Source organism: Petaurus breviceps, unplaced genomic scaffold, assembly GCF_028583685.1.
Source record: "Petaurus breviceps papuanus isolate PSGF00001 unplaced genomic scaffold, PetGlider_PUasm1.0 90822, whole genome shotgun sequence".
NCBI classification, from domain to species: Eukaryota; Metazoa; Chordata; class Mammalia; order Diprotodontia; family Petauridae; genus Petaurus; species Petaurus breviceps.
In genome coordinates, this window is record NW_027187351.1 from 7,021,823 (window position 1) to 7,049,103 (window position 27,281).

Sequence of the window (27,281 nt, forward strand, 5' to 3'; positions counted from 1 at the left end):
TCCCTTCCCTTCCCTTCCCTTCCCTTCCCTTCCCTTCCCTTCCCTTCTCTTCTCTTCTCTTCTCTTCTCTTCTCTTCTCTATTGGGGTTAAGTGACGACCAAAATTACATGACTAGTAAATGTGTCAAGTGTCCGAGTCTGGATTTGAACTCAGGTCCTCCTGACTCTAGGGCCAGTGCTCTATTCACTGTGCCACCTAGCCACCCCAGCAAGTGACTGTTATGGTAAATGTAAATAGAGACTCAGAATAAGAAAACTGATTTTCCACAAGTTCTATCTGAACACCTAAAAGTAATAAAACAAGAGATTAAAAAAAAAAGAAATAAAAAATCTTCAAATAATTGAAAAGAGAATAATTTAGAAGAGAAAGTAGTAAACTTCCCCAAGTAACAGACTCTCTGAAAACTCGACTAGGCCAAACAGAAATCAATGACTCCATGAGACAATAGGAACTTTTCAACAAAATGACATTTAAAAGAAGAGAATAAAATATAAGATATTTTGGTAATTAACCTAGAAAACAGATCAAGGAGAGACTGTTTAAGAATCATTAGATTCCCTGAAAGCCATGATTTGAAAAAAAAAAGCAGGACTCTCAATTTCAAGAAATCATAAATGGATACTGCCAAGATGTAGTAAAACCAAAGGGAAAAATAAGGATAGAAGGAATCTACTGATGATCTCTCTTTTTAAAAATTTATTTAGTATTTTATTTTTCCCCAATTACATGTAAAATTTTAAAAATAATATTTCATTCTTTCCCCAATTACATATGATGGCAATTTTTAGCATTTGTTTTTATTAGATTTTGAGTTCCAAATTTTTCTCCCTTCCTCCCTTTCCCTCTTTTGAAAATGATAGACAATTTTATATAGGTTATACTTACACTATCATACACAATACATTTTCATATTAGTCACAGTTTGAAAGAAGAAACAGATCAAAAGGGGAAAAACATGAAAAAGAATAAAGTAAGTGAAAAATATGCTTTAATCTGCATTCATAGTCCATCAGGTTTTTCTGAAATCTGCCTGTTCATTACATTCATATACCACATCTTGCTCCATTATGTCCCATAATGTGTTCCATTACATTCATATACCACATCTTGTTCAGCCATTCTCCAACTGATGGGCATCCCATCAATTTCCAATATTTTGCCACTGTAAATGCTTTTATACATGTCCACATACTTTTTAATGATCTCTTTGGGATATGGACCTAGTAGTGGTATTGCTGAATCAAAAGGTATGCACTGTTTGATTGCCTCTTTGCCTAAAGCTACTCTTAAGGAAGCTTTAAGGAAGAGATACAGTCTACCTATTCCCCTGCCTATGCTGAGGCACATGGGAATTCCTGGTTTCGGCATTTCCCTGCTCTACCACCTTTGGGTTCAGGATCTCCCACTGGTTTGCTGAGGTGAGGCTTACTGCTGACTTCCTGGAATGCTTCCTGTTCTATATTGGACTCTTCTTTTATCCCAGTGAGACAGATCTTTCTTGTCAACCTTACAAATTTCTTGGGCTCAAAGATTGTCCCCCCCCCACCTCTTTTTGCTGGTTCTGCTGTTCCAGGATTTGTTTGGGGACACTATTTTATTGGAGGTATGGGAGGAGTATGGGAGAGTATGGGAGAGTTATGGCAAGTCAATACTTACCCTGCCATCTTGGCTCCTAGAAGTGTGTCCTAAAACCAGTTTTTAACATTAATTTTAAAAACTTTGAGTTCCATTCCCAAAGGGATATAAAAATGTGCATACCCTTTGATCCATCAATACCATTTCTAGGTCTGTACCCAAAGAGTTCATAAAAAATGGGAAAAGGACCTACATGTACAAAAATATTTATAGTAGCTCTTTTGTGGCAGATAAGAACTAGAAATTGAGGGAATGCACATCAATTGGGGAATGACTGAACAAGTCATGGTGTAAGAAAGATGGGCAGGTGGACTTCAGAAACACCTGGAAAGACTTGGATAAACTGATGCTGAGTGAAGTGAGTAGAACCAGGAGAACATTGTACAGAATAATAGCCACATTGTGCGATGACTGACTTTGATAGTATTAGTTCTTCTCAGCAATACAAGGACCTAAAAGAACTTCAAACAAGTCATGATGGAAAATATCCAGGGAATCAAAAAGGTCCTTTTCATAAGAGAAGCCCCAAAGTGAAATCTAATAGGCTCAGAGCCAGAGCCACTACAGCTCCACCAAGAGAAAGAATTGTGGAGTCTGAATGCAGATTAAAGCATACTATTTGCTCTCCTTTTTGTTTTGTTTTTTTCTTTCTCATGGTGCCTACCATTCATTCTAATTCTTTTATGCAACATGACTATTGTGGAGTTTCAGTCACCTCTACTGCCTGGTGAAGCCAGCTCTGCTGTGCATAGCTCTGGTGGCCCTGGGCCTTTCCACCAGTATGTGCGCTTCCCAAAATGACTGGAGATGTAACCAGATCAATATACAATTTTTCTGCTAAGAACATCGGTGGTCACATAGTGTCCCTGGATAAGCACAGTGGCTACATCTCCATCATCACTAGTGTAGCCTCTCAGTGAAGTAAGAAGGACTACACTCAACTTGTTGACCTGCATGCCAGATATGCTGAGCATGGTTTATGGATTTTAGCTTTACCCTGCAACCAGTTTGGGATGCAGGAGCCAGGAAATAATCGAGAAATCCAAGAATTCGCTGCTGGTTACAATGTCAAGCTTGATATGTGCAGCAAAATATGTGTCAACAGTGATGGTGCTCACCCCTTGTGGACACGGATGAAAATCCAATCCATAGGGAAGGGCATTTTGGCCAGTGCAATAAAGTGGAACTTCATCAAGTTCCTTATTGACAAAAATGGCTGTGTGGTGAAGCTGTATGGTCCTATGGAAGAGCCCCTGGTGATTGAGAAAGACCTGCCTTGCTATCTCTAGTCCCCCTTCCCTTCCTGCACCTGTCTCTCCAGATCCTCAGAGTAGGCACCAATGACTGTCTGCTTTCAAACCAGGTCACTGGTGGGGTAGACCTGACAACCCAGTGTGAATCTCTGTGGGAGGAAGACCCTGGGGCCCTGGCAACAGCCTGCAGTCTCAAGCCCCTGGCTCATTCATTGGAATAAGAAGTTTTTTTTTAAAATGACTAATGTGGGGCGGCCAGGTAGCACAGCAAGTAAGAGCACCAGCTCCAGTGTCGGGATGACCTGAGGATCGAATCCAGGCTCAGATACTTAGCACCCACCCAGAAAACTGGCCGTGTAACCTTGAGCAAGTTACTTAACCCCAATTGCTTAGGGGCAGCCAGGTGGCTCAGAAAGTAAGAACACCAACCCCAGTGTCAGGGTGACCTGGGGATCAAATCCGGGCTCAGATACTTAGCACTACACCCAGAAATAACTGTCTGTGTAACCTTGAGCAAGTTACTTAACCCTGATTGCCTTAAGAAAAATGACTAATATGAAAATATATTTAATAAGAATGTATATGTAGAGCCTATAACAGATTGCATACAATCTTAGGGAGGGAGAAGGGGAGAGAGGTGGAAAAAATTTAAAACTTGTAGAAGTGAATGTTGAAAACTAAAAAAAAATAAATTTATTTATTAAAAAAGCCCAGACCAAAAAAACCCTTTGAGTTCCAAACTCTCTTCTTTGCCTCCCCCCCCCCCCACTTAAAGGCAAGCAATTTGATATAGGTTATACATGTAGAGTCATGTGAAACATTTCATATTTGTCATGGTGTGAAAGAAAACACAGAAAAAAAGCCTCTTGAAAAATTTAAAAAGTGTATGTCATTAGTTCTTTCTTTGGAGAAGGATAGCATTTTTCCTCATGAGTCCTGGTTGTCTTGGGTCATTATGTGGCTGGGAATAGTTAAGTCATTACTTTGTACACAGTATATTTTACTTTCTCTCAGCTCATGTAAGTCTTTCCAATTTTTCTGAGAGCATCTTGCTCATCATTTCTTATAGCACAATAGTATTGAATCACAATCACATACCACAGTTGGTTCAGCCACTCTCCAGTTGATGGGCATCTGCTGGACTTCCAGTTCTTTGCCACTGGAAAAGGTTTGGTATATATATTTGTGTACACATGGGCCCTTTTCCTGGTTTAATCTCCTTTTGGAAATAAACATAATAGTGGTATTGCTAGGTGTATCAACAATGCAGTAGTCACAATGCCTACAGTAACTATAAATATGCTGATATGGTTATTAATCACAAAATATACCAGGCTCTCTACATGGGGAATAAAGCTAGAATATTTATCCAAATACCAGAAAACTAAGTCCCAAAACCAGAAAGTCAAAGTTATCACAGTAGTTATGAAGTTGGCACATGTAGTTAATGTAGTAAACACCCACATTATCAAGCCTTCAAAACAGAACAGGCTACCTTAGGCAAAGGTCCTCCTCTCCCCACTCACAGCAACTGCTCAGCATCCAGGAAGTCCTCAGCAGGAGTCCTTAGCAGAAATTCTGGCTGGCTCAAAAAAGGAGTTCATGTCTCCACCTTCCGCTTCCACCTCGGCTGCTACCGCTGCCGCCAGTGCCACTGATGCTGGTCCAGTCACCTCACACATTCTAGCTTGGCTTCCGCTTTTTCTTGTCCCACCCCTTCCTGGTATATCAGCAAATTCAAGGGGCATGGAAGATCTTTAAATCCCATAACCTTACACTAGGTCTGTAGGGTTTTATAGTCCTTTGGGTATAGTTCCAAATTGCTCTACAGAATGGTTGAATCAGTTCACAACTCCACCGACAATTCATTAATGCTTCTTTTTTTTCATCCCCTCCTACAATGGTTATTTTCTTTTTTTGTACTATTAGTAAATCTAATAGATGTGAGGTAGTACCACAGAATTATTTTAATTTGCAATTCTCCAATCAATAGTGAGTTAGAGCATTTTTATTATGGCTATAGATATCTTTAATTTCTTCATCTAAAAACTGTTCATATCTTTTGATCATTTATCAATTGGGGAAAGGTTTTATTTATATAAATTTGACTCATTTCTCTATATGTTTGAGAAGCAAAGCCTTTACCTAAGAAATTTGCTTCAAAATTTTCTTCCTACTTACAATTGCTAGCTATATTTCCCTCTATCCTGTTCCCCCCTTGTTTATTCTATTCTCTCTCCTCTTTCACCTTGTTCATCCTCAAAACTGTTTTACTTTTGACTACTGCCTCCCCCAATCTGTCTTCCCTTCTTCCCTCCCCTATTTTTTTATCCCTGTTCCTTCCTACTTTCCTGTAGGGTTAGATAGATTTCTAAACCCAATTAAGTGTGTATGTTATTTCCTTTTTGAGCTAATTCTAATGAGGATAAAGTTCCCTTAATCTTCCTCACTTCTTCCCATTTCCTCTCCACTGTAAAAGCTTTTTCTTGTCTCTTTTATGTCAGGTAATTTACCCCATTCTACCTCTTCCTTTCCCTTATTCCCAGTGCATTCTTCTTTTGCCCCTTAATTTTATTTTTTTAGATATCATTCCTTCATATTCGACTCACACTCTGTCTAATATAGGCCTTCTAAGTACCCTAATAATGAGAAAGTTCTTGTGCATTACAAGTATCATCTTTCCATAAAGAAATATAAACAGGGGTCAATAAGACCCTTATGATTTCCCTTTCCTGTTTACTTTTTTATGCTTCTCTAAAGTCTTGTATTCAAAAGTTAAATTTGCTATTCAATTCTGATCTTTTCATCAAGAATGCTTTAAAGTCCTCTATTTCATTGAATATCTGTTTTCCCCCTGAAGGAGTATACTCAGTTTTACTGAGTACATGATTCTTAGTTGTAATCCTAGCTCCTTTGTCCTCTGGAATGTCACATTTGAAGCCCTCTGATCCTTTAATACAGAACCTGATAAATCTTGTGTTATCCTCACTGTGGCTCCACCACACTTGAATTGTTTCTTTTTGACTGCTTGCATTATTTTCTCCTTGACCTGGGTGCTCTAGAATTTGACTATAATATTCCTTGGAGTTTTCATTTTGGGATCTCTTTGAGGACGTAGTTGGTGTATTCCTTTGATTTCTTTTTTACCTCCTGGATCTAGAATTTCATGACAGTTTTCCTTGATAATTTCTTGACAGATGATTTCTAGGCTCTTTATTTGATCGTGACTTTCATATAACTTGGCAATTTTAAAATTATCACTCTTGAATCTATTTTCCAGGTCAGTTGTTTTTCCAAAAAGATATTGCATACCATTTTCCATTTTTTTCATTCTTTTGGTTTTGTTTTATTGTTTTTTTTAATTTCTCATAAAATCATTAACTTTCCTTTGCTTAATTTGAATTTCTAAGGAATCATTTTGTTCAGTGAGCTTTTGTATGTCCTTTTCCATTTGACCAGTTCTACCTTTTAAGGAGTTTTTTTCTTCAGTGCCTTTTTGTACCTCATTTTCCATTTGGCCAGTTCTGCTTTTTAAGGTATTCTCCTCATTGGCTTCTCATACCTCTTTTACCATTTGGCCTAGTGTGTGTTTTTAAGGTGTTATTTTCTTTAGTATTTTTTGTTTCTCCTTTATCAAGCTGTTGACTTATTTTTCATGATTTTCTTGCATCACTCTCACTTTCCTCTGCCTCTCTTGTTTGATTTTCACAATCCTTTTTGAGCTTTTCCATGAGAACAATTCATATTTTTCTTGGAGGCTTTGGATTGCTTTGACTTTGTTATCTTCTGAGTGTACCATCTGTGGGCTGAGAGCTTCAGATGCAGCTGCTGTCACTATTGACTCAGTGACTACCAACATCTGCTCCTAGTTTGCTGGGGCACAGTCTCTTCTAGAATTAGCTGCACTAGATTATCTTCCTCTCTTACCCAGGTGCGACAAACCTTTCCCACCAACCTTTTAAGCTGTCTTTGTCTAGAAAATTGTTTCATCCCATCCTTTTATGGGTTCAGCCACTCTAGGAATTGTTTTAAGGCATTATTAAAATATTTTCGAGTATTTTGAGGTAGTGCTCAGGCAAGTAACTGCCTTTTCTCTGCCATCTTGGTGTCTCCTCTTTATGATCTCTTGATAGGAACCCCAAAAAGGAAAGGACTCAAGAATGTCATAGCTAAAATCCAAAACACCCAAATCAAAGAAAAACCTTGCAGATTCCCAGAAATGAACAGTTTACATAGCAAGGAATTACATCTAGGATGAAATGTGACTTGGCAGCTTCCATTAAAAATGAGAGAAGATCTAAAATATAATATTCCAAAAGACCAAAGATGTAGATTTATCACTAACAATAATTCACCTTGCATATAGATAAGTATATTCCTATGGAGGAAAATAAACCTTTAATGAGAGAGAGGACTTTCAAACATTTCTGACAAAAAAGACCAGAGCTGAGAAAGAATTCTTTAAATAAAAACACAAAAGTCAAGCAAAATCTACAAAGGTGAACAAGCATCAACCCCAAGAACTCTAGCTCAAGGCTTGGAGGTGACCTTATGACTTCAAATGATTTGGAGATCATGAGTCCTTTGAATGGAGCTGATTGGAAACAAGGACAAAAGCTCTTGGCAACTACCTTTGAATACTCTTGGAACAAATGACCAGCAACATAAGGATGAACCCAAATCCTGGCTTATTTGTCAGAAAACTCCTACTAAAATGAGGACAGTGGAGAGCAAAAATGAACAGGAAAAAAAAGCCTACTCATCAATCTCACAAAGTTTCAATAAGGCATAATTACAAACTTCCAGGGAAACTATAACACAAGTTATTAGTATCATTTGTTTAATTTTTATGTGAACTTCTATTTCACATAAAGCATTTCTTTTATGTGTAAGAAATAAATTCCTGTCCCCACATTGGGGAAAAAATCATGTTCCCGCTACAAATTTATTTTGTATATATTTGTTCAAGTCCAGTAATTCTTCTGAACTTCTGGGAGAGTATAACAGACATTATCGTTTTTCTAATTGCAACTAATTTCTCTCTCTCTCTCTCTCTCTCTCTCTCTCTCTCTCTCTCTCTCTCTCTCTCTCTCTCTCTCTCTCTCTTTGACTTTTGGAGGGCAATTGGAGTTAAGTAACTTGCCCAAGTTTACATGGCTAGTTTTGTGTGTGTGTGTGTGTGTGTGTGTGTGTGTGTGTCTTCTAAGTGTCTGAGGCTAGAACCGAACTCAGGTCCTCCTGACTCCGGGGATGGCGCTGCAACTAATTTCTCTTACTGGCACATTAAATATGAGGAAATTGGAGTACAAAGGTGATTCTACTTTACTCAGTAGGATAGAGAAAAAGTAGCTTTGTTCTATTTAATTTCTACATACAGGTATTTGTAAAGCACCTACTGTGTGAAAAGTACTATGCTAGATGTTGGAGATATAAAGATAGAAGTGAGAATTTCTATTCTTGAGGAAATTACATTTCACTAATGTAGCAGATGAGATATAAACATGGATAACTAAAAATATGAGGTAAAGTAATGACTATACAATGAACTTGACTCCTGATCTGAATATTGAAGGAAAATAATGATTCTAAAAAATAGATTAGGAAGGAGTATATTCTGAGAATAAATGATTGTTTGAACAGTTGCATGGGAGCAGGAGATGTCACATAAAATTTAGGGAACAACTAGTAGTACAGTAGGTTAGAACATAGACTATGTGAAAGAGTAGGTGAATGGATGGATTGATGGATAAAAAATATTAAGTGCTTATTTTGTGCAAACTCTTCTGCTTCTTTACAGTATGTCTTCTATGACACCATAAATCCTTAACTGAGGCTATATCCACTTATTTTATGCCTCTCTTAGTACTGATCTTCAATATCAAGTGAAGGGCAGTAAATTTTTTTAAATGATTGTAAACAGAGGTGGCTAGATTTTGATTGTGAAGGAGTTTAAATGTAAGACTAAGAAGACTATATTTTATCCTAGAGACAATGAAGATCCACTGAAGGGTTTTTAATACGGGAATAAAAAGGTCCAACATGTACTTAAGTAAAATTATTTTGGCAGTTGTGAAAAAATGGATTAGAGAGGTCAGAGACTAGAAGCAGCAAGACCAATTAAGAGACTATTGTGACTTAAAAATTGGAGAAATATTAATTTCTTATAAGTAGGCATAGCCAATATAATAAACAGGAAAATACTACATACATTATTTATTTGCCTATTCCATGCCATGCCAATCAAAAATACCAAAGGACTATTTTGTTGAGCTAGAAAAAATAACAATAAAACTCATCTGTTGGAGCAATAGCTCAGGTGTATCAAGGGAATTAACATAAAAAATGAGAAGGAAGGAGACTGAGCAGCAGCAGTTATTAAAATAGGCTTGAAAATGGTAATTATAAAAATGATTTGGTATTGGTTAAGAAATAGAAAAGCTGATCAATGGAAGAGAAAGAACACATAGAAGGTAATGAACACAGTCCACAGTATCTGACAAAGCCAAAGACCCCAGCTACTAGGAAAAGAATTTAATATTTGACAAAAACTTCTGGGAAAACTGGGAATCAATCTGGCAGAAATTGGGTATAGACTACCACACCACATATACCAAGATAAACTCCAATGGATCCATGCTTTAGAGATAAATGATGACATCAGAAATAAATTAGAGGAGTAAGGAAGAAATTATTTTGTGGATCTATGGATAAAGGAAGAGTTTATGACCACACAAAGGATAGAGAGGATCACATAAGATAAGATAGACAATATTTTATTATAAAAAGTTAAAAGATTTTTACAGAAATAAAATCAATGCAAGGAATTAGAGAAACTATCTGCAGTGAATTTTTCTGCTAAGATTCTTATTTCCAAGATATGTAAGGAAATGATTGAAATTTATGAGAATAGGAACCACTCCTTAATTAATAAGTGATCAAAGGATATGAACAGGCAGTTTTTTAAGGTTGAGATCTGAGTTATGAATAGAATGTGAATGAATGCCACAAATCAATAAAAATTAGGGATATGTAAATTAAAATAACTTTGAGATTATAGCTTGTACCTATCAGATTGACGAAGTTGACAAAAGAGGACCATTTCAAGTATTGGTGTGGTTATGAATGCTAATACACTATCGGTGGAGCCATGAATTGGTGTAACCATTCTGGAAAATAATTTATAACAATGCACAAAAATAAATAAATGGTGTATACAAAGACACCAAAAAAGAAGAAAATGACCCATCTGTATCAGCAATGCCATATTCACAATGCCTATAGAGATTACAAATATGCTGATATAATTATCCATTACAAAATACGTCATGTTTGCCATATGAGGAAATAAACTAGAAAATTTATTAAGATACCAAAAGACTGAGTCCCAAAACCAGAAAGTGAAAGCCATCAGAGTAGTTATGATATTGGCACAGGTAGATAAAGTAGAAAGCACCCACATTTTCAAGCCTTTAAAACAGAACAGGCTACCTCAGGCAAAGGTCCTCCTCTCCCCACACACAGCAACCACCCAGCGTCCTGGAAGCGCGCTCCCAGCAGCTCCGGCCCCTGGCAGTCCTCAGCAGGAGTCCTTAGCAGAAAGTCCTTAGCAATCCTAACTCAAAAAGGGCTTCGCGCTGCCACTGCCTCTGCTGCTGCCGCCGTCACCACCACCGCCAGCCAATGCAGGAACGCTAGCTTGGCTTCCGCTTCCTCCTGCTCCGCCCCTTCCTGCTACATCAGCAAGTCCAACGGGGCATGGAAGATCTTTAAATCCCATAACCCTTACACCATCTAAAATAAATATGTATATATTGATATACACATATTACACACACACACACACACACACACACACACACACACTTTTTGTGGAAGCCAAGAATTGAAAATGAGGTGGTACCCATCAATTGGGAGTTTGATGAACAAATTATGGTATATGAATGTAATGGAATACTATTAAACTGCAAAAAAAAAAATGAAGAAAGAGCTGGTTTCAGAGAAATCTGGGAAGATTTGTGTGAACTGATACAGAGTAAAATGAGTAGATAAAGGAGAATATAATAGTAACCACATTGTAAAGAGAACCAAATTTGAAAGACATAAAAACTCTATCAATATTATATTGACCTACCTACCATAATGCCAAAGGACAAATAGTAGTGTACAGAATGAGACCTAATTTTTGGAAATGACCAATGTAGGAATTTGCTTTGCTTGACTATGTATATTTATTACAAAGTCTTTATTTTTTCTTATTCTCAGTGTGGGTTGGGAGGAAGGGAACATTGTTTTTGTTAATTGTAAAAATATAGTTAAATCCAGGAAACAAAAAAACTATTATGATCATTTAGGTAAAATGTGATGAGTGGCAAAACAAGGGTGGAAGCAGTGCACCTGAAGAGAAGAAGATATAAGGCAGAGATGTCATGGGAATAGAATGGACAAAATTTGATAAAAAATTGAACATTCTATGAGGAGGTAAAAAAGAAAAGTTAGTCAAAATTGCTCAGGGGTCAAACCTGAGTGATTAGTAGGATAGTGTTGCCATTGACTCCTTACATTCCGCCCCCAATGGTCTGTTTCCTTATGATTATCATGAATATTGCAAAGCAACTTATCATCCTACAAAATAATGTTTCTTATTGCAGGCTGTGTAAGAGGAAGTAAACTCTTTTTTTTTTTACTTCTTTGAGAAGTCATAAGACATCCTACCATGGAGTTTCAATTTAAGTATTCTAGATTAATTTGTACCAAGATGGTCAATGCATATGTGATTTATTTTCTCCTACAGTATGTCAACTTTTGGATGAAAAATATGCCATATCAAGGATTGACAATTGAGTAAAACACTTGTAGATAGTAAAAGAACTGCGTATTGTTTAGCACCCTCTTTTCCTTTTTATATTGCTTTTTATATTACTGTTAATACTGAAACAAAAAGGTTGCAAACAACAGGATTGAACTTTGGTTTGTGTGTTTTTTCTGGTTCATAGATGCTCCGTCCCTCTTAAGAAAAAATCATCACTTTTTTTTTTGTAAACCTCTTAATAGACTAGACTTGTCTTCAAAAAGAAGATACAGGAAGAATAATGTTAATAGTCACTACAATTGAATCTCATTATTTTGTCCAATAATTCATTGCTTTTTGTTTATCTCATGGAAAATATTTAATTTCTGTGGAATGAATTATCTGTTGGGATCATGACTTTTCTCTATTACCTTTCACTTTTCTAATTGCTTAGCAATTATATCATATGAATGGGATGAAACATGACATTTACTTGATTGCTATTCTTTTTGTGAATTCTGTGAATTGTGATAGTTTATTTTGACAAAAATTCACTCATTCAACCTTCAAAAAATTTTTCTGACATACTATGTGAAAAGAACCATAGTAAGGCACATATGAAACCTAATCCAATCTAATCTAAAAAGAAATTATTACAGACATAAGTAAAACCGTCCTTGCCTTTAAAGAAATTATTATCATAGATGTAGTTGCATGTTAAATTGCACCCTCATTTGGGGTCAATTCAAAACTAGTCGATCACTTTGATGAAATATGGTATGAATGATGAAAACATTTCCCAAACATTAACTATTTATTAATGTTTCATTGAAATATTTTTTCCTTTCTATATTTTACAACATCCTGACCATTTTTCCTGTGAAGCCAAGTCATCCAATAGTAACTATCCCTGAAAATGAAGCCCTTGGTTTTAAAGAGGTATGTATGTGTAAAATATATTGCAAGCAGAGCTGGAGATGTGATTCATTTTGATATAAGCTTTTGAACCACCACTATCACTTAATAAAGCATGCTTGTGCCCTAGCTTCTCAAGCTACATTTCTGAAAGGACTTTTGACTGCCAAATATCAATCCAATCCAATAAACATTTATTAAGCACTCATGACATGCCAAGCACTATCGTAAGCACTGGTGATACAATTAATAAAAAGACAGTCTCTGCCTTCAATGAACTTATAATTTAAGGGAGGAAACAACACACAAAAGGAGGCAGGGAGTGGGGGCCTGGGGGTTGGGTAGGGAGGCATCAAGGAAAACCTGGTACAGGGACATCTTGTTCTGGGATTTGAAGCCAGGCATGTTAGCCTATGCAAGGTAGAATGATGTGAGAGTCCAGTTTCTTCCCCCTATAAAGGAAGGCATTGGGAGGAGTTTGGTACTCTACCATCAAGCCTTCCAGTCAGATGGGAGAGGAGGCTGAGGGAGGTGGAGTCAATCAACGCTTGAGTTTATGGCATGGTAGTAAGTTTAGAACTAATGAGCTCATTCTAGTAGAGGCATCTTTTTTTTTCCTGTGAGTTGAACCCAGGCAGGGCCCAAATGCAAAGTGGAGTCAGAAAGAAAACTCTAAGGTTATAATGAAAGTTTTTGCATGGTTGACTTAATAACATGAAAGAAAGCATTATAGGATCTCAGTCCTAGATCTGCAAAGGACCTCAAGAGGTCATTTAGTTCACTTCTCTTATTTAACAGATAAGGAAACTGGAAACTTGGGGAAGCCCAATAACTTACCCAAAGTCCCACAACAAAGCTGGAGAGGGAGTGTTATGTAGTGTATAGAACCCTGGGCATGAAGTCAGGAAGGAAGCTTCAGGTGAAATCCCACCTCAGACGCTTAGAGACTATGTGATCTTAGGCAAGTCATTTAACATCTCACTGTCTTATTTATCTGCAAAATGAGGTGGTTGGATTCAGTGTCCTCAAAGGTCCCTTCCAGCTCTGAATTCAATGCTAGAGAAAGGATTAAACCCAGATCCCCAATTCCAGAACTAAGTCTTTCTCCATTTTACCACCAAATGGCTGAGTTGTGGCTACCTCCTTCTATACACTCTGTCTAGACTATTCATGGTCAGTAGGGGAGATATAGAGCTCCCACAGGTAGAAAAAAATGATTCCCAATAAAAGGTATATTTTCAAGTTGTCCTCTCCATAGACATAGTATGTGTGTGTTTATGCATTTGTTTATGCTCACCTCTGCTTATTTATGTACAAACAAAACAGAATTAGGGTAAGGGGACAGCAAAGAAATTAGGGATGGGGCTGACCTACAAAACCCCAAAGAACCTGTCTTTTTATTATTTTTCATTTGTGCCACCTTTCTAGTCCTTGTCAAATCAAAACCTCCTAGTGATATCCTTTTTCTCCTTGCTTATTTTAAGTTGGCAAATTTCATCCAAGCCTGCCTCACTCAGGACCCACACATGACTGTGGTATATAGGAAATGGCACTAGATTTGAAGCCAGAGGACTTGGACCTGATTTGAACTCTGCCTCTTACTATTTCTGTGATTCCGAGAGAGTTCCTTAACTTTTCCATGCCTCAACTTCATCTGTAAAATGGGAGGTGGGCTAGATGAACTTAGAGGTCCCTCAGAAGTCTACATCTTGTACAACAATGAACTCAGATGTGCAGTGGAAGCAAAGTAAAGACTGGTTAAATGCCTGAGTTATCTGAATGATGTTAAAAGTAGTCAGTTAGTAAGACCAGTGGGTACTTGAGGGTTCCCTCTTTCTAGATATAAATGGGATTGGACTGCTAAAATCAGTATGAAAGAAATTTGTCCTATTCTGTCACAAAAACATAGGTTTGCATAGAGAAATTTAAAATTGGGGATGTGGGGAGACCAGGTAAGCAAACACCAGGATAACTCCTGTCTGGGAAAAGTGAAGACTACAACAAACCAAAATATATTTTGATTTTAAAATGTGTGACAGACAAGGAAGTATAATTGGAAAGGCAAAAGATAACCGAACAGTGAGTTAGGAGAAAAGTAGAATGTTCTTGATGAATTATATTTGATTTCTCCATTACTTCAGCAAAGTTGTGAGCCCTTTAATAGGCTTGCATAACTCTTGGTGGTATTTAGCCAGATTGTAATATTTACACTTACATTCTCCCTAAACCCCCTTCCTTGTTATTTATTTACACATCAAACTTCAGTAAAGGTAAAACATCTGTCTTATAATGAAATTCCATTTTAATGTCTAGAATGATTGATGCACAAGCTTTTTCCTCTAGCAAGTCCATTACAAACAGAAAATAATATACTCACTTAATCTGGCCTTACAACTTTTGTATGATCTTCCTTTGTATTTTTATAAGATAGTCATCTATCTGGCCTGCCATTGGTTTGTCTTTTCTGGGTGCCCAACCATATAGATGTGAAGGAAAAAAGTGAGAGAAAAATCAAATCAGGTGCCCACCTCCATTTGTTTTATGTTGGGATTACATGTGAGTGGATTGTAGGGTGATATGACTTCTCATTTTCTAATTCCTCAAGTTTCTCTTCCCTGTTTTAAAAAAAAATTCATTTAAGATAGAGGACTCTGGTTGAATGTAATGATTCTATTTATCATACAACTCTAGCTCCTTCATTCCTCAAGCTGAGAAAGTCAATAAGATCTGCTACTCTTAGAAACAAACAGAAAATATTATCAAAAAACACTGCAGAACAATAAAAATATTCTCCTCTACAGTTAGAGCTATTCATTTAATGAAGACACAGGAAACACAGTCCAGTCAGCTTCTGTTAAGGTACAACATTAATTTTAGAGTATTGAATTAATGTTAGAGAGCTTGTTGCATATAGAAATCAAAGGGCACATTCAGGGTTATGATTTCCTAAGTAAGGCTTTGAGCATTTAGATTTGTTTTCCAAACATAGGGTTCTTTTGGTGTCCAGCAAAAGGATATGATATGGCAAAAATACCCCATATAAAAAATAATGTGCGATTCTAAAATGATGTTATTATTTAGTATTTCATTGTACACTATTGTAGAGGACCATGGCATATTATGTAGAATGACTTGGAGTCAGGAAGACTTATGTTCAAATCCTGTACCTGACACTTGTGTTACTCTGGGAAAGTCATCTAACCTCTACACTTTAGGAAACTTGCGAGGGACTTAGCTTCTGTCATAGATGACCAAAAATCTATTTTAGTGGAAGGTGTTCCCATATTAAAAGTTCCTTATACTGATGATATCACAGACCCTTCCTGAATTTGGTAAAATATATTGTTCAATAGTTGTCTGTTAACATTACAAGGCATTTGGCCATAAACCCACAATCTGGCATGATAATGACGTAATTATTTTGCCCATCTATGGCCTTGGCTAAAGTAATGTTTTGTTTTGTTTTGTTTTTTGTTTGGTTGTTTTTATCAACATGGATTCCATCCCAAGTTTTACCTATTCTCTCTATCTATATTCACCTCTTTGAAGGTCAAACATTAGTCAAATCTAATTAAGACCAACTCTTTGGGACTAGATGATTTTCAAGTTGACAAACTTAAGGTTATTATTTGAGTCCCCACAACTTTAGCTATTTCTGGCATTATTTATCATTTCTTTCAGAGGACTCAACAATTCTTGGAGCTATTTCTGTCTTTTATTGTCTGTCCATAAGCCCTACAGCAATATTTATTGCTCAGTTTGGTCAGGTGGGATAAAAACTAACAAACAAACCCTATAATAATGTGTTTCATAATCTAGATTCACTCATTAGGTCAGAGTGTCATTTGTGTAATGGAAAGGTTTTTTACCTGTAACAACTCCGAGCTATTTATTCCTTCTCCATCCTCCTCGTCTCCCTTGAATTTCTTTTCATTTTGGTCCAGTTCCATGTTTTATTAGTGTAGGGAACTCTGAGTGAGGAAAGTCCCTCCACCAATTCACTTCCTTTGCAAGTAATAATTTTAGAGAGCTGTTTGGGGGTGTAAGGAGTTGAAATTCCTTGTACAACATCACATGGCCAATGTGTTTCAGAGGTAACACAATCAAAATCTCCCTGATTCTGAGGCTAGCCTATGCCTATGCTATGATGCTTCTTGGGTTCCTTATAGTGCTATTCATTTCCTCCAACATCAGGTTTCTTTTTGTCTTGAAAGGTTCTCCTTTTGTCTTGGATTTAGAAAGCCTTCAAGACTGTTCAAATAAGCTGAAGAACAAAGAGAGTGTAGTTGAATAGCTAATGAAATCACACACAATTATATTATGTTTTTTTGTTCTGAGTTTTGGAACTCAGTTATGGATTTCTAACCTTGTAAGACAAGTTTGACATTCTAATGTATGTTACTGCTAGATGAAGAAACAGAGCTAAAGGAGGAAAAGTAAATGACTTGACCTATGTCATAGATTGGTAGAAATTAGATCTGAAAGGGATATTAGAAATCATCTGATTTTCCCTCCCCACATTTTATAGGTATATAACGCTTATATCAGAGTCTATAGCCCCAGGGAAAGCCAAGATACCATTTGGGGGATTGTCTCACATTATTTGGCTCATAACATTCCCACTCACAAAATCTGGGGAAAATATCACTAACTCATTCCATAAAATTCACTGAAACCAACTTCCCTTGAAATTACACAGTTCACGATGAGAAAGAAGATTATGAGAAATAAGTCTTATTGAAAAAATTGGAGAAACAACACAAAAATCTAATACAGTACTCTCAGATAACAAAAGAGAGAACTCTGAGGAGCAATCCTTTCCCAAAGAGTTATACCCAATTCCTAGGCCCTAACTTCTCCAAATATGAGGATTATTTTCTCTCTGGAGCATCTTGTGGCTCATAGAAGATCTTTTTGTGGGTTGCTCTTAGATGTTGCTCAGGCAGCTTGCTAGATGGTGCAGTGGATAGAGTGCCAGTCTTGGAATCAGGGAAACTCATCTTCCTGAGTTCAAAACCGGCTCAGACACTTATTAGCCCTGTGACCCTGGGCAAGTCACTTAATCCTGTTTGCTTCAGTTACCTCATCTGTAAAATGAACTGGAGAAGAAAATGGCAAACCACTCCAGTATCTTTGCCAAGAAAAATCTAAATGGAGTCATGAAGATTCAGACATGACTGAAATAGCTAAAAAGTTAAAATAACAAAAATAATTTAAAATTGTACCTGAAAACATTTTATTTAGGGCAACTGGTGGCATAGTGGATATAGTGCTGTCAGTGGAATCAAGAGGAAATGAGTTTAAAGCTGACCTCAGACACTGACTACTTGTGTGACTCTGGGCAAATCACTTAACCCTGTTTCTCTCAGTTTCCTCATCTGTAAAATTAGCTAGAAAAGGAATTGTCAGACCACTCCAGTATCAAACCACTCCAGTATCTTTGCCAAGAAAACTCCAAATATGGTAACGAGGCAGACATGAGTAAACCATTAGACAACAATAGCAAAATTTCATTCCTCTTTCTTGTCCCCATGAGATTCTCTTGGATAACTTCCATGCTTTGGCACTGATTGAAGTTTCCTATTGCTCCAATCAGGTGACCTCAGGTGTTGCTCTCTTAAGCTTTAACAGGGCTATCTTTTGGTTAGATAGGGAAAACTTTGTTCTTTATGTATAGTCAAAAGGAAAAAAAAAAAGCTCAAGAATTTTCCTCACATAGTAAGGGCCCTTTAAGCAGCAATGTCCTGGTAAATCATTTCAGGGTGAATGTGCTCACAATCTACTTTTAAGTTACGTATACATTGTTAAGATTTTCTCCATCATTTTCTTAAGTCTAGACAATCAGCAAAACAATAAATCAAGCCCTAATTTGTAACATTTGCTGATTTCTTAGGTGTAAATGCTCACCCTGAAGATTTAACAATTCTTGGGGCAGCTAGGTGGCGCAGTGAATAGAGCACCAGCCCTGGAATCAGGAGGACCTGAGTTCAAATTTGACCTCAGACACTTAACACTCACTAGCTGTATGACCTTGGGCAAGTCACTTAACGCAATTGCCTTGCCTTCCCCCCTCCAAAAAAGCCAGTTAGAACAGGCTCCATCACATCCATCCCTACATATTGCAATTTTCCTTGTATGGCTTTCTCCATAGTGCATCCTATTTCTAATGCTATAGTACTAAGACTAAGTACTTCCCCTTATAGAGATGTTTGGCTACTATCACTATGACTGATATCGACCTCTGAACACATAATGAATTGTCCCAGAGGAAGGATTCCTGTTTCCAAGTTTTATCAACATTAAATCCAAGAGCCATAACTCAAATGAGGCACCTAGGATTTTTTTTAAGGTTGCTTAAATTTTGACACAGTTGATGATGGCATTTATATTCTTTCATTATCATAGAAACAACTGAAATTGGCACCCATTTAGGGAGAACAATTTATTAGGCAAAGAAGTTCCCAGTTGCCAGGCTTCTTATTTCTCATAGAGTAATTTCCCCAGTTTGTTCCTCCCGCCAAAAAAACAAAACAAAGATTAAAAAAACCCAAGACCCAAAGACTGAAGTTATAATTTATCTTAGGTTAATTTGAGTTGCATTTTGGTAGAGTACCCACCATCAATTCCATGTTTAGTTGAGTGGGTGGATGGGGGAGGGAACTTTCCATCTGATCCTATGAATTCATTAACATATAAAAGACAACCCCTTTCTCCCTCCCCCAAGGGAATGCCTTCTACCATATATGTCAGTACTTACTTTGAAACTTAGGTTCTTAGAGAGTTGTCTGGGGACACTTAGAAGTTAAAGGACTTGCCCAACATCATGCAGCCAGTATGTGTCAAAGGTGAGATTTGAACTTAGGTCTTTCTGACTGCCAGACCTGCTCTCTATCTTCTGTGCATATCTCTTAGGCTTTAAAAACATGAACATTAATGTCGGTTTTCTTTTTCCCCTCCAACATGATGCCAGATGGCCATAACCTTCCTAAGTGGGGAGAACTAGATTAAAATGTAATTGGGAAGTATAACAAAATAAATAAAACTTCAGTTGAACATAGATAATGTTAACATGTGGTTTTCTAAGCCAGTACCAAACCCATACGGATGTTTATGTATGGCTTAGTGACCCTGTTTCTATTTGAGTCTGACACCATTATGCTACTGTACTTTTTTCATAGGAATTAACAAAGAAACTCCAAACTTGTTCCCAATAACTTCTCTTCAGCAGTAGGATGGGGCTATTCTAGGAGGCACAGTGGACAGTGTGCTTCCTGGAGTCAATGTTGGAGTTGGAGTTAGAGTTTGAGTTCTTGGAGTTCAAATGTGACCTCAGACACTTAGTACTTGTGTGACTGAACAAATCACTTCACCCCTAATTACCTCAAGTTTCTTCAACTGGTGCAAGGGCTTGCAGAGCCCTTTTCAGGGCTGCTCTTTTACCTTTGTGTTCACCTGGCACTCAACTCTTACCTATTTAACATCTTTCCTATTCCCAGTTTAGCTCAAACAACATAAAGGTACAAATGAGCTACAGCAAAATGATTTATTATGTTCTAAGCTTCTAGGACTATTGACCAGGATGTCATTTTAGCTTTCCTAGGGACTAGGTTATGGGGAATGCAGATCACAAATTGTAAACCAGTGAAAAGAATCACATCTTAAACCTGTGTCAGTTGTTGGGATTCTACCTGAGAAGCCATTATTTTGTTCTTTCTGTTTAAATGCTATACTGGCGTTTTAAGTAGATCATTGCAAAGCTGAGCAGAGTTCAGGAATCAGAGTATACATGGGGCACTGCCTCCCTAATTAGTACTTGCAGTAGGACTATTAGCCTTGCAACAGCTGTATTTCTGGGAGCTATATTTCCAATCCTGTTTCAGTTTGTTTTGGAAAGAAACAAATGAAGCCAAAAGCCAGGGTTAGATAACCTTCTGGAGCTTACATCATTAAAAGTTTACAGGTCTTTAATTCCTGACTCAAGGCTATATGCCCTAGTGCAGAGGTCTTCAAACATATGTGGTTGTGATAAGCTACCCTATCAGTATTTTTTTTTTCTTGGTGGGTATGCCAGGCTGAGAGGTTGTGGATTTTCCCCAATAGCTCTTACATAAGTACTCCTTCTGGGTGACAAATCAGTGTCAGCCCCACAGGGCTGATGCCTATCTCTGAAGAGGAAATTTGAGAGCTTTCATAATTTAAGGGTAGAGTAGAAAAGGAGAGTGTTGGGCTCTGACGGCAGAAGGGTTGGTATAGTTTTAATAGAGAGAAGCTCCATGATTATCATTGGAATGGTGGGATACAATCTATTTTTCCCACCTTCCCATTTATTGATTATCTATTGATTGGGATCAAGTCACACCACAGGGCCCTCTGGTATCTGACCCCCTATGTTGGAGATGCGTGACTTAAGGAATACTGTATTTATGTTCTGTATGAAAACTAATGCACTGGTAGAAGTTTCCTCACTTAGATTTTTGAACACACATGAATAACAAGTATAGAACACAAATGGATAATTTAAATAAAGCCTATAGAATGGTGCTGGCCTTTGAGTCGCAAGACTCAAGATCTGTACTCTAATATTGGGTCTGCTACTGACTCATTCTTCAAATTTGGATGTCACTTCATTGTTTCTGTGAAATAAGAGAGTAGGATACACCTTTCTGGAGTGGCATAAATGCTGTACTTGTTTGAGAAACTAGTCTGCTATTTACTACCTATGTAACGAATTCAATTCAATAAATATTTATTGGGCAACAGTTCTTCTAAATGAATCATTTCCCTTTTTTAGTTTTGAATCTTAGGATTTGATAACTGGATCAGTAGTTCTCAAAATGTGTATTTCAGACTTTATAAGTATGTCATAATGCTCCTTTCGACACTATGAGATGTCCACATGCCCCAATTACTACCCCAGCTGTGGTTGTGCTTCCTAGTCTTTCTAGCTGGCAATGGGGAAGTCATAATTGTGATTCTAGTTGAGGAAGTCCAAATTAGCTTCATTCACTGCAAGTCTTGGAGAAGAAAAGAAAGAAGTTGAGGGAATTAGAAAGGGAAAAGAGAAATGCTAAGGCTATGTAATGGGTCTAGAAGCTTGGCTACCCAGAAACTCTTCTTTGGCATCAAGCTCAACATAAACTTTGTGTGCTGTGAGTCTTCCTGGCAAATACTGTGCTCTGAGAGGTTGAAATTGTAAACCACTGGACTAGATGAATTTCAAGGACCCTTTCAACTTTAAAATTTGGTAGTTATATGAAGAAAAATTGAAATGCTTGATATAGTCTTTATGTGGAAGTGTTGGTATTCAGAAATATAATTTTTTCATTATAAGAATCCAGGATAGAATCTGAGTGCATAACCCATAGGATTATCTTAGTATACATTCTTTGAAAACCTGGTGATTGTTTTGTTTTATGTGTATATGCATATTCATATGTATATATATATATATATACATATATATCTGTCTATCTATCTATATTTGAAATGTTGAAATAATGTGGTAAATAGATTCATAAGCATTAATTGACATTGTTATGGTAACTTTACATGCTATATTCTTTAAAAGATTTTTGGCATAAAAACTGGTTTAATATTTTACAATATTAAATACTCATTATCCAGAGTTAACTATGACTTATCAAGTCTTAGAATTTGGCTTTCTCATATAAATTATAATTTCTTAGACATCCTATTTCTTATTTCCAGAACAAGACATTTCTTTTTATGAACAATCTTGTTTTTCTCACAGCAATGCAGATGCTGGCTCTCATTCTTTTCTGTGGGCAATGTACAGAAAATATGGCAATGTGACTTACTTCTCTATCTCCCTGTAGACAAATGACTTAGCTCCTAGGCATGTTTCCACAGGCCATGTAGACTAAAGTTAAAAGCTATGGCTTTGGCTAGGCTGGCAGGCATAAGATGATATTTAAAATTAGCCTCCTCCTTGTGCTTCCAGATCCTACTTTGAATTGCAAGTGGTATCAAATGCAACATAATTCAGTGCTGAAGTTGCCAGCCTAGAATTATCTTGTTTCTTTAGACTCATAGAACATTGACATTGGAAGGGTCCTTAGCAGTCATGCAATTTCTGGCCTATTACAGGCCCAAATCTCATAGCTCTGCTACATACTGTGTGACCTAAGAAAAACTCACTTTAACCTTTTTGGGTTTGAGTGTTTGCAGAATGAGAAGCCTGGACTAGATGAACTCTAAGGTCTTTTCTGACCTCTAGAACCTATGACCAAGTAATTAGAGTAGCCAGAACATGTCCAGTAACAGGGAACTTATTACTTTGTCAAAAAGAAGGTTCTGCCCTTAAAAAAAATAAAAAAACAAACAAACAAAAAGACCACTTGGTACAGAAAGGGAAAAATATCTCTACAGTTTTGGGTTTGCCTTTGCTGATGTGCAAATTTTAAATCATCTCTAAATTACCTCCTAGCTCTAAAATTTTTATAATTACTTTAATCTTCCATAATTTTGAGTAGTTCACAGAATCTAAGACTTTTTGAGCTGAAAAGAGAACTTAGAAATCATCTAATTCAACCTCATTTTACAGATGAGGAGACTGAAGCCCAGAAAGGTTTATTTGACTTACCCAAGGTCACAGACACAGTAAATGGCAGGGCCAGGATTGAAACCAAGGTCCTTTGACTAGTGATCCAGTTATATCACACTGTCTTTCACTTACTTTGATGCTGTGAATAATCTAAATGAATCATAATTATCATTACAATCAATCATAGGATTATATAATCATAGAACGTACACTTAGAGATAGAAGGACCTTAGCCTAGATTTAAAAAGTTTTTTAACAATATTTTTACCTGCTTGGAATTTCATAAACTTTTGACTCAAATCTTTTTACAAATCCTAGATTATAGTTCTTTGGTTTTTGAAGAACGTATGCTCCTTGAAGGTGCCTACAATGCCTACCTGTCACATAGTAAACAATTATTTTTTGTTGATGGGTTGGTTGATTGATTTTTTTTCAATACAGCAAGGTGGTTGGAATATATGACCTCTGAAGTGAATATCAGTCCTAACATTACATGATTCGATATTCTCCTCTTTTTTTTTTTTCCATTTTGACAATCAGCACCATTTGTTACAGCCAAACTTCTCACTGGAAAGGTAAAAGCTTAGTTACCTTGTACATTTATCTATCTCACACTTCTACCTGTCTCTTTCTGACATGAATAACCTTTGACTTTATAGTTGCCAAGACCATCAGTTAGTCAACAAACATTTATTAAGTGCTTATTTTGTATTAGCCCTGTGCTAAGTGATAGAGATGCAAATAGAAACAAAAAGACAGACTCCTTCCCTCAAGGAACTTACATTCTAATGGGGGAAGATGCATGACAGGAGAGCTAAAAAACAGAGGATAGGGAGGAAAGAGGAGTTACTAGGTAGGGGGGATAATGGCCAAGCCCAGACAACAAAGGATGACTGATCTGGGCTGTCCCCCAAAATGGAGATTCTGAGAATTCACAAATAGAAAAAGTGGCCTGCAAGAACTGAGTCAGGAGCAGCTGAGGCACGGTGATGTAGTCATGCTCAACTTCATAATCCCATTGGGGGTTTCATTGGAAAAAAATACTGGGGTAGTTTGCTATTTCCTTTTCCAGGTCATTTTACAGATGAGGAAATGGAGGCAAACAGGGTTACGTGACTTGCCCAGGATCACATAGCTAGTAAATGTCTCAGGTCAGATTTGAACTCGGGAAGGTGAGTCTCTAAGTCCAGGCCTGGCACTCTGTTCACTGTGCCATCTAGCTTCCCTCACTAAAAATAATTATATAAAAAAATTTGATCACAAGTTAAGGAAATTTGAGATGTATTGATTAAAAACCTCAAACTTTTGTAGATGTAAGTTTATGTAACTCCCTTTTAAAATGTCCCTTTTTTTTTTTTCCCTTGCAGCAATGATCTAAGACCAGGAGCTAAAACCCTGGATGTGGAAGCCTTTGGGAAGATGGTGCTCAATAGATTTACATTTTGTTTTTCAGACAGAATTCTCCCTTTATTAACTGCAATACAGCAACAGCACTCAAAAAAGTTCCCTGCAGACATTCAAAGTAGCCTCCTAATACTCAACAGAAAAGAGATATACACCTCCAGAAAAGTTACTAGAGCTTTAATGTCTACCATCAAGTTGACAGTTATACTTGCATGTCCTTATATTTAGACACCAAATAAAAAGCACATTATGTGTAAATAAAGTAATGACTCTGATCTCTTTTTTTAACAGTTCTATTAAATTCATGTATCAAACATTGTTAAATTTGCTTTACATTTTATAATGAGAACTAATTAAAAAAGAAAAAGTGAGCACCATCCACTATGAGATATCAGTAATAGTTGTAGTTCTATTTAGGCAGCCCTCCAAACCACCAGTTTTAATAGCTTATTTGTCCACGAAACACATCATGGTACACCCGACTTACAGTGATTCCTAGTGTGTGTGTGTGTGTGGGGGGGGGATATCATGTTTTTCAAAAAAGGTTGAGTTTCAAATTATGCCTATGTATGACAAAGCCAAAGACCCTTGAAAACAGTAATTAATTTAAGTTAAAACCAGTTGCACCTAAGGGGAACTTTATAAAGACCCTACCAAAGGGAAAAAAAGGATTCTTAACTTTATTAAGAATGCTAAGTCTTAGGGGCGGCCAAGCAGCTCAGCAAGTAAGAGCACTGGCTCCAGTGTCGGGATGACCTGGGGATTGAATCTGGGCTCTGACATTTAGCACCACACCCAGAAATAACTGGCTGTGTAACCTTGAGCAAGTTACTTAACCCCGATTGCTCATAAAAAAAAAAAGTCCTTTCCTAAGGGGTGGCCAGGTAGCACAGTGAGTAAGAGCACCAGCTCCACTGTTGGGATGACTTGTGCATCGAATCCGGGGTCAGACACTTAGCACCACACCCAGAAATAACTGGCCGTGTAACCTTGAGCAAGTTACTTAACCCTGATTACTTTAAAAAAAAAAAGAATGCTAAGTCTTTTAGGAAGTACTCTGTTTGCCATGCATGTTCCCTTTATGAATGGCTCACTAGTTTTGTATTTTAAGTTTAAATATGCTTAACATATTTCTGAATTTAATTCATTATTTTTTCTCCCAAACTCTCCCCTCACCTCACTTGACTATTACTGTTGAGGGAATATTCATGAACCCTTTCTATCTCTCACCCCATCTTCCATATATCCAAGCTATTGCCAAGGCTTATTGATTTTGGAGCAATGTCTTTCAAATACACTTCCCATCCTCTTCTGATATTACCATCACCCTGATGTTTCACTTCATCTCCTCATATCTGAACTACTGTAATAGAATCTCCATCATGTACTTGTGTATGTATGTAAGGTGAAGTGTGCGTGCGTGTGTGTGTGTGTGTGTGTGTGTGTGTGTGTGGTACCATCTGCTCTTAGTATGTGCCATCTTAGCTAAATACTGTCTCTAAAAGCTAATTGAAGTCTACTTGACTGATATTAACTATAAGCATGTGCGTGGGGACTTGTGAGTAAAAATACTAGAAACCCAAGTCCTTCTAGGTTACCCTTGCTATCCTGAAGAGAATAACTTATTCTTTCTTAGTATATTTGCCTTGAAAATTTGAGTGGGAGTAAAGAAAGTAGCCCCCAAAAATAGTGCTACATCTGGGTATGAGGTGAAACACCGGAGCTGTTTTGATTTGCTTTTCTCTTACTTGCAAATATTATTCATTCATAAAGACCAACCTTTAGGTTATATTTCAGTAGACCTAAGGAAATCCATAAACTTAGAAAAGAAAAAAAGCTCATTATTTTCACGAACCTCCAATTGAAATTTAGCATTTCCTTCAATTATGAATTTAAGCAACCAACATTCTTCTGAAAAAGGGCACACAGACTATATCAGACTATATCAGACTACCAAAGTGGTACATGTCACAAAGGTTCAGAATCCCTGGTCCATAGGAGTAAGAAGATGAAGAGACTGAAGAAAGAACTGTGGGTGTATGCTAGAAGACAGAATAAGAAAGAATACAAGTGGTATATGTGTGTGTATGTGTATGTGTGTGTATGTGTAAAACTTGACTACAAAGAAATGAAACAGATTCCACAATCCATGTGTGATTATCACTATCCTGCTAATGTGTTAGGGACCCTAGACTCTTGAGATCCCAAAGCAATGGTTTTTATAGAGGGATGTACAGAAATTAGAAAAGGTAAGAGAATATGTATGCACATTTCTACCTCTGATTTGTTGTTTCAGTATTGTTTGATGCTTCCTGATTCCATTTAGGGTTTTCTTGGCAAAAGATATTGGAACGGTTTCTCAAGCCCTTCCTTGAATCCCCCTCCTTACTCATCCCAACACAATCCACGATGCAACACATGATTCTATCTACTGCTATCATATTGGAAAAGGTGTTTTTGAGCTCCATGTCCTTTAGCTCTTGCAGATTTGCAGGTCTGTCAATGCAGTGATTGTCAATTTGCTAATGGCTGCCTGCTTACTAGGAAGGGCCTTAAGAAATCAGATTCTCAAACTGTCAATTTCTATGTAGCTGTTTGCTCCTTGGTGATGCTTGACATGACCTTATCATTATGCATACCTTCTAGTAACCATTTTTTTCTTTGATAAGGGCTTAATGAACTCTGGACCAGCAGGAAGCATGCTGAATATAAGAAGCATGG

At 37.1% G+C, this 27,281-nt stretch overlaps 1 protein-coding gene and 1 pseudogene across 6 annotated transcripts in view; both read left to right on the forward strand.

Annotated features, from left to right (window-relative positions):
* MLIP (muscular LMNA interacting protein) overlaps positions 1-24,862 on the forward strand; it is a 396,856-nt gene extending 371,994 nt beyond the window's left edge. The window contains exons 14-15 of one of the 6 annotated variants that reach the window (XM_069070633.1): positions 12,563-12,616; positions 24,524-24,862. In XM_069070633.1, coding sequence (XP_068926734.1) covers positions 12,563-12,616; positions 24,524-24,529 — 60 coding nt within the window. In that variant the 3' untranslated portion in view covers positions 24,530-24,862. The remainder of the gene's footprint in view (positions 1-12,562; positions 12,617-24,523) is intronic. The other 5 variants (XM_069070635.1, XM_069070636.1, XM_069070637.1 and 2 more) reach the window with 5 other exon arrangements.
* Positions 2,418-3,101, forward strand: LOC138148143 (phospholipid hydroperoxide glutathione peroxidase GPX4 pseudogene; annotated as a pseudogene).
* Positions 24,863-27,281: the final 2,419 nt, after the last annotated feature.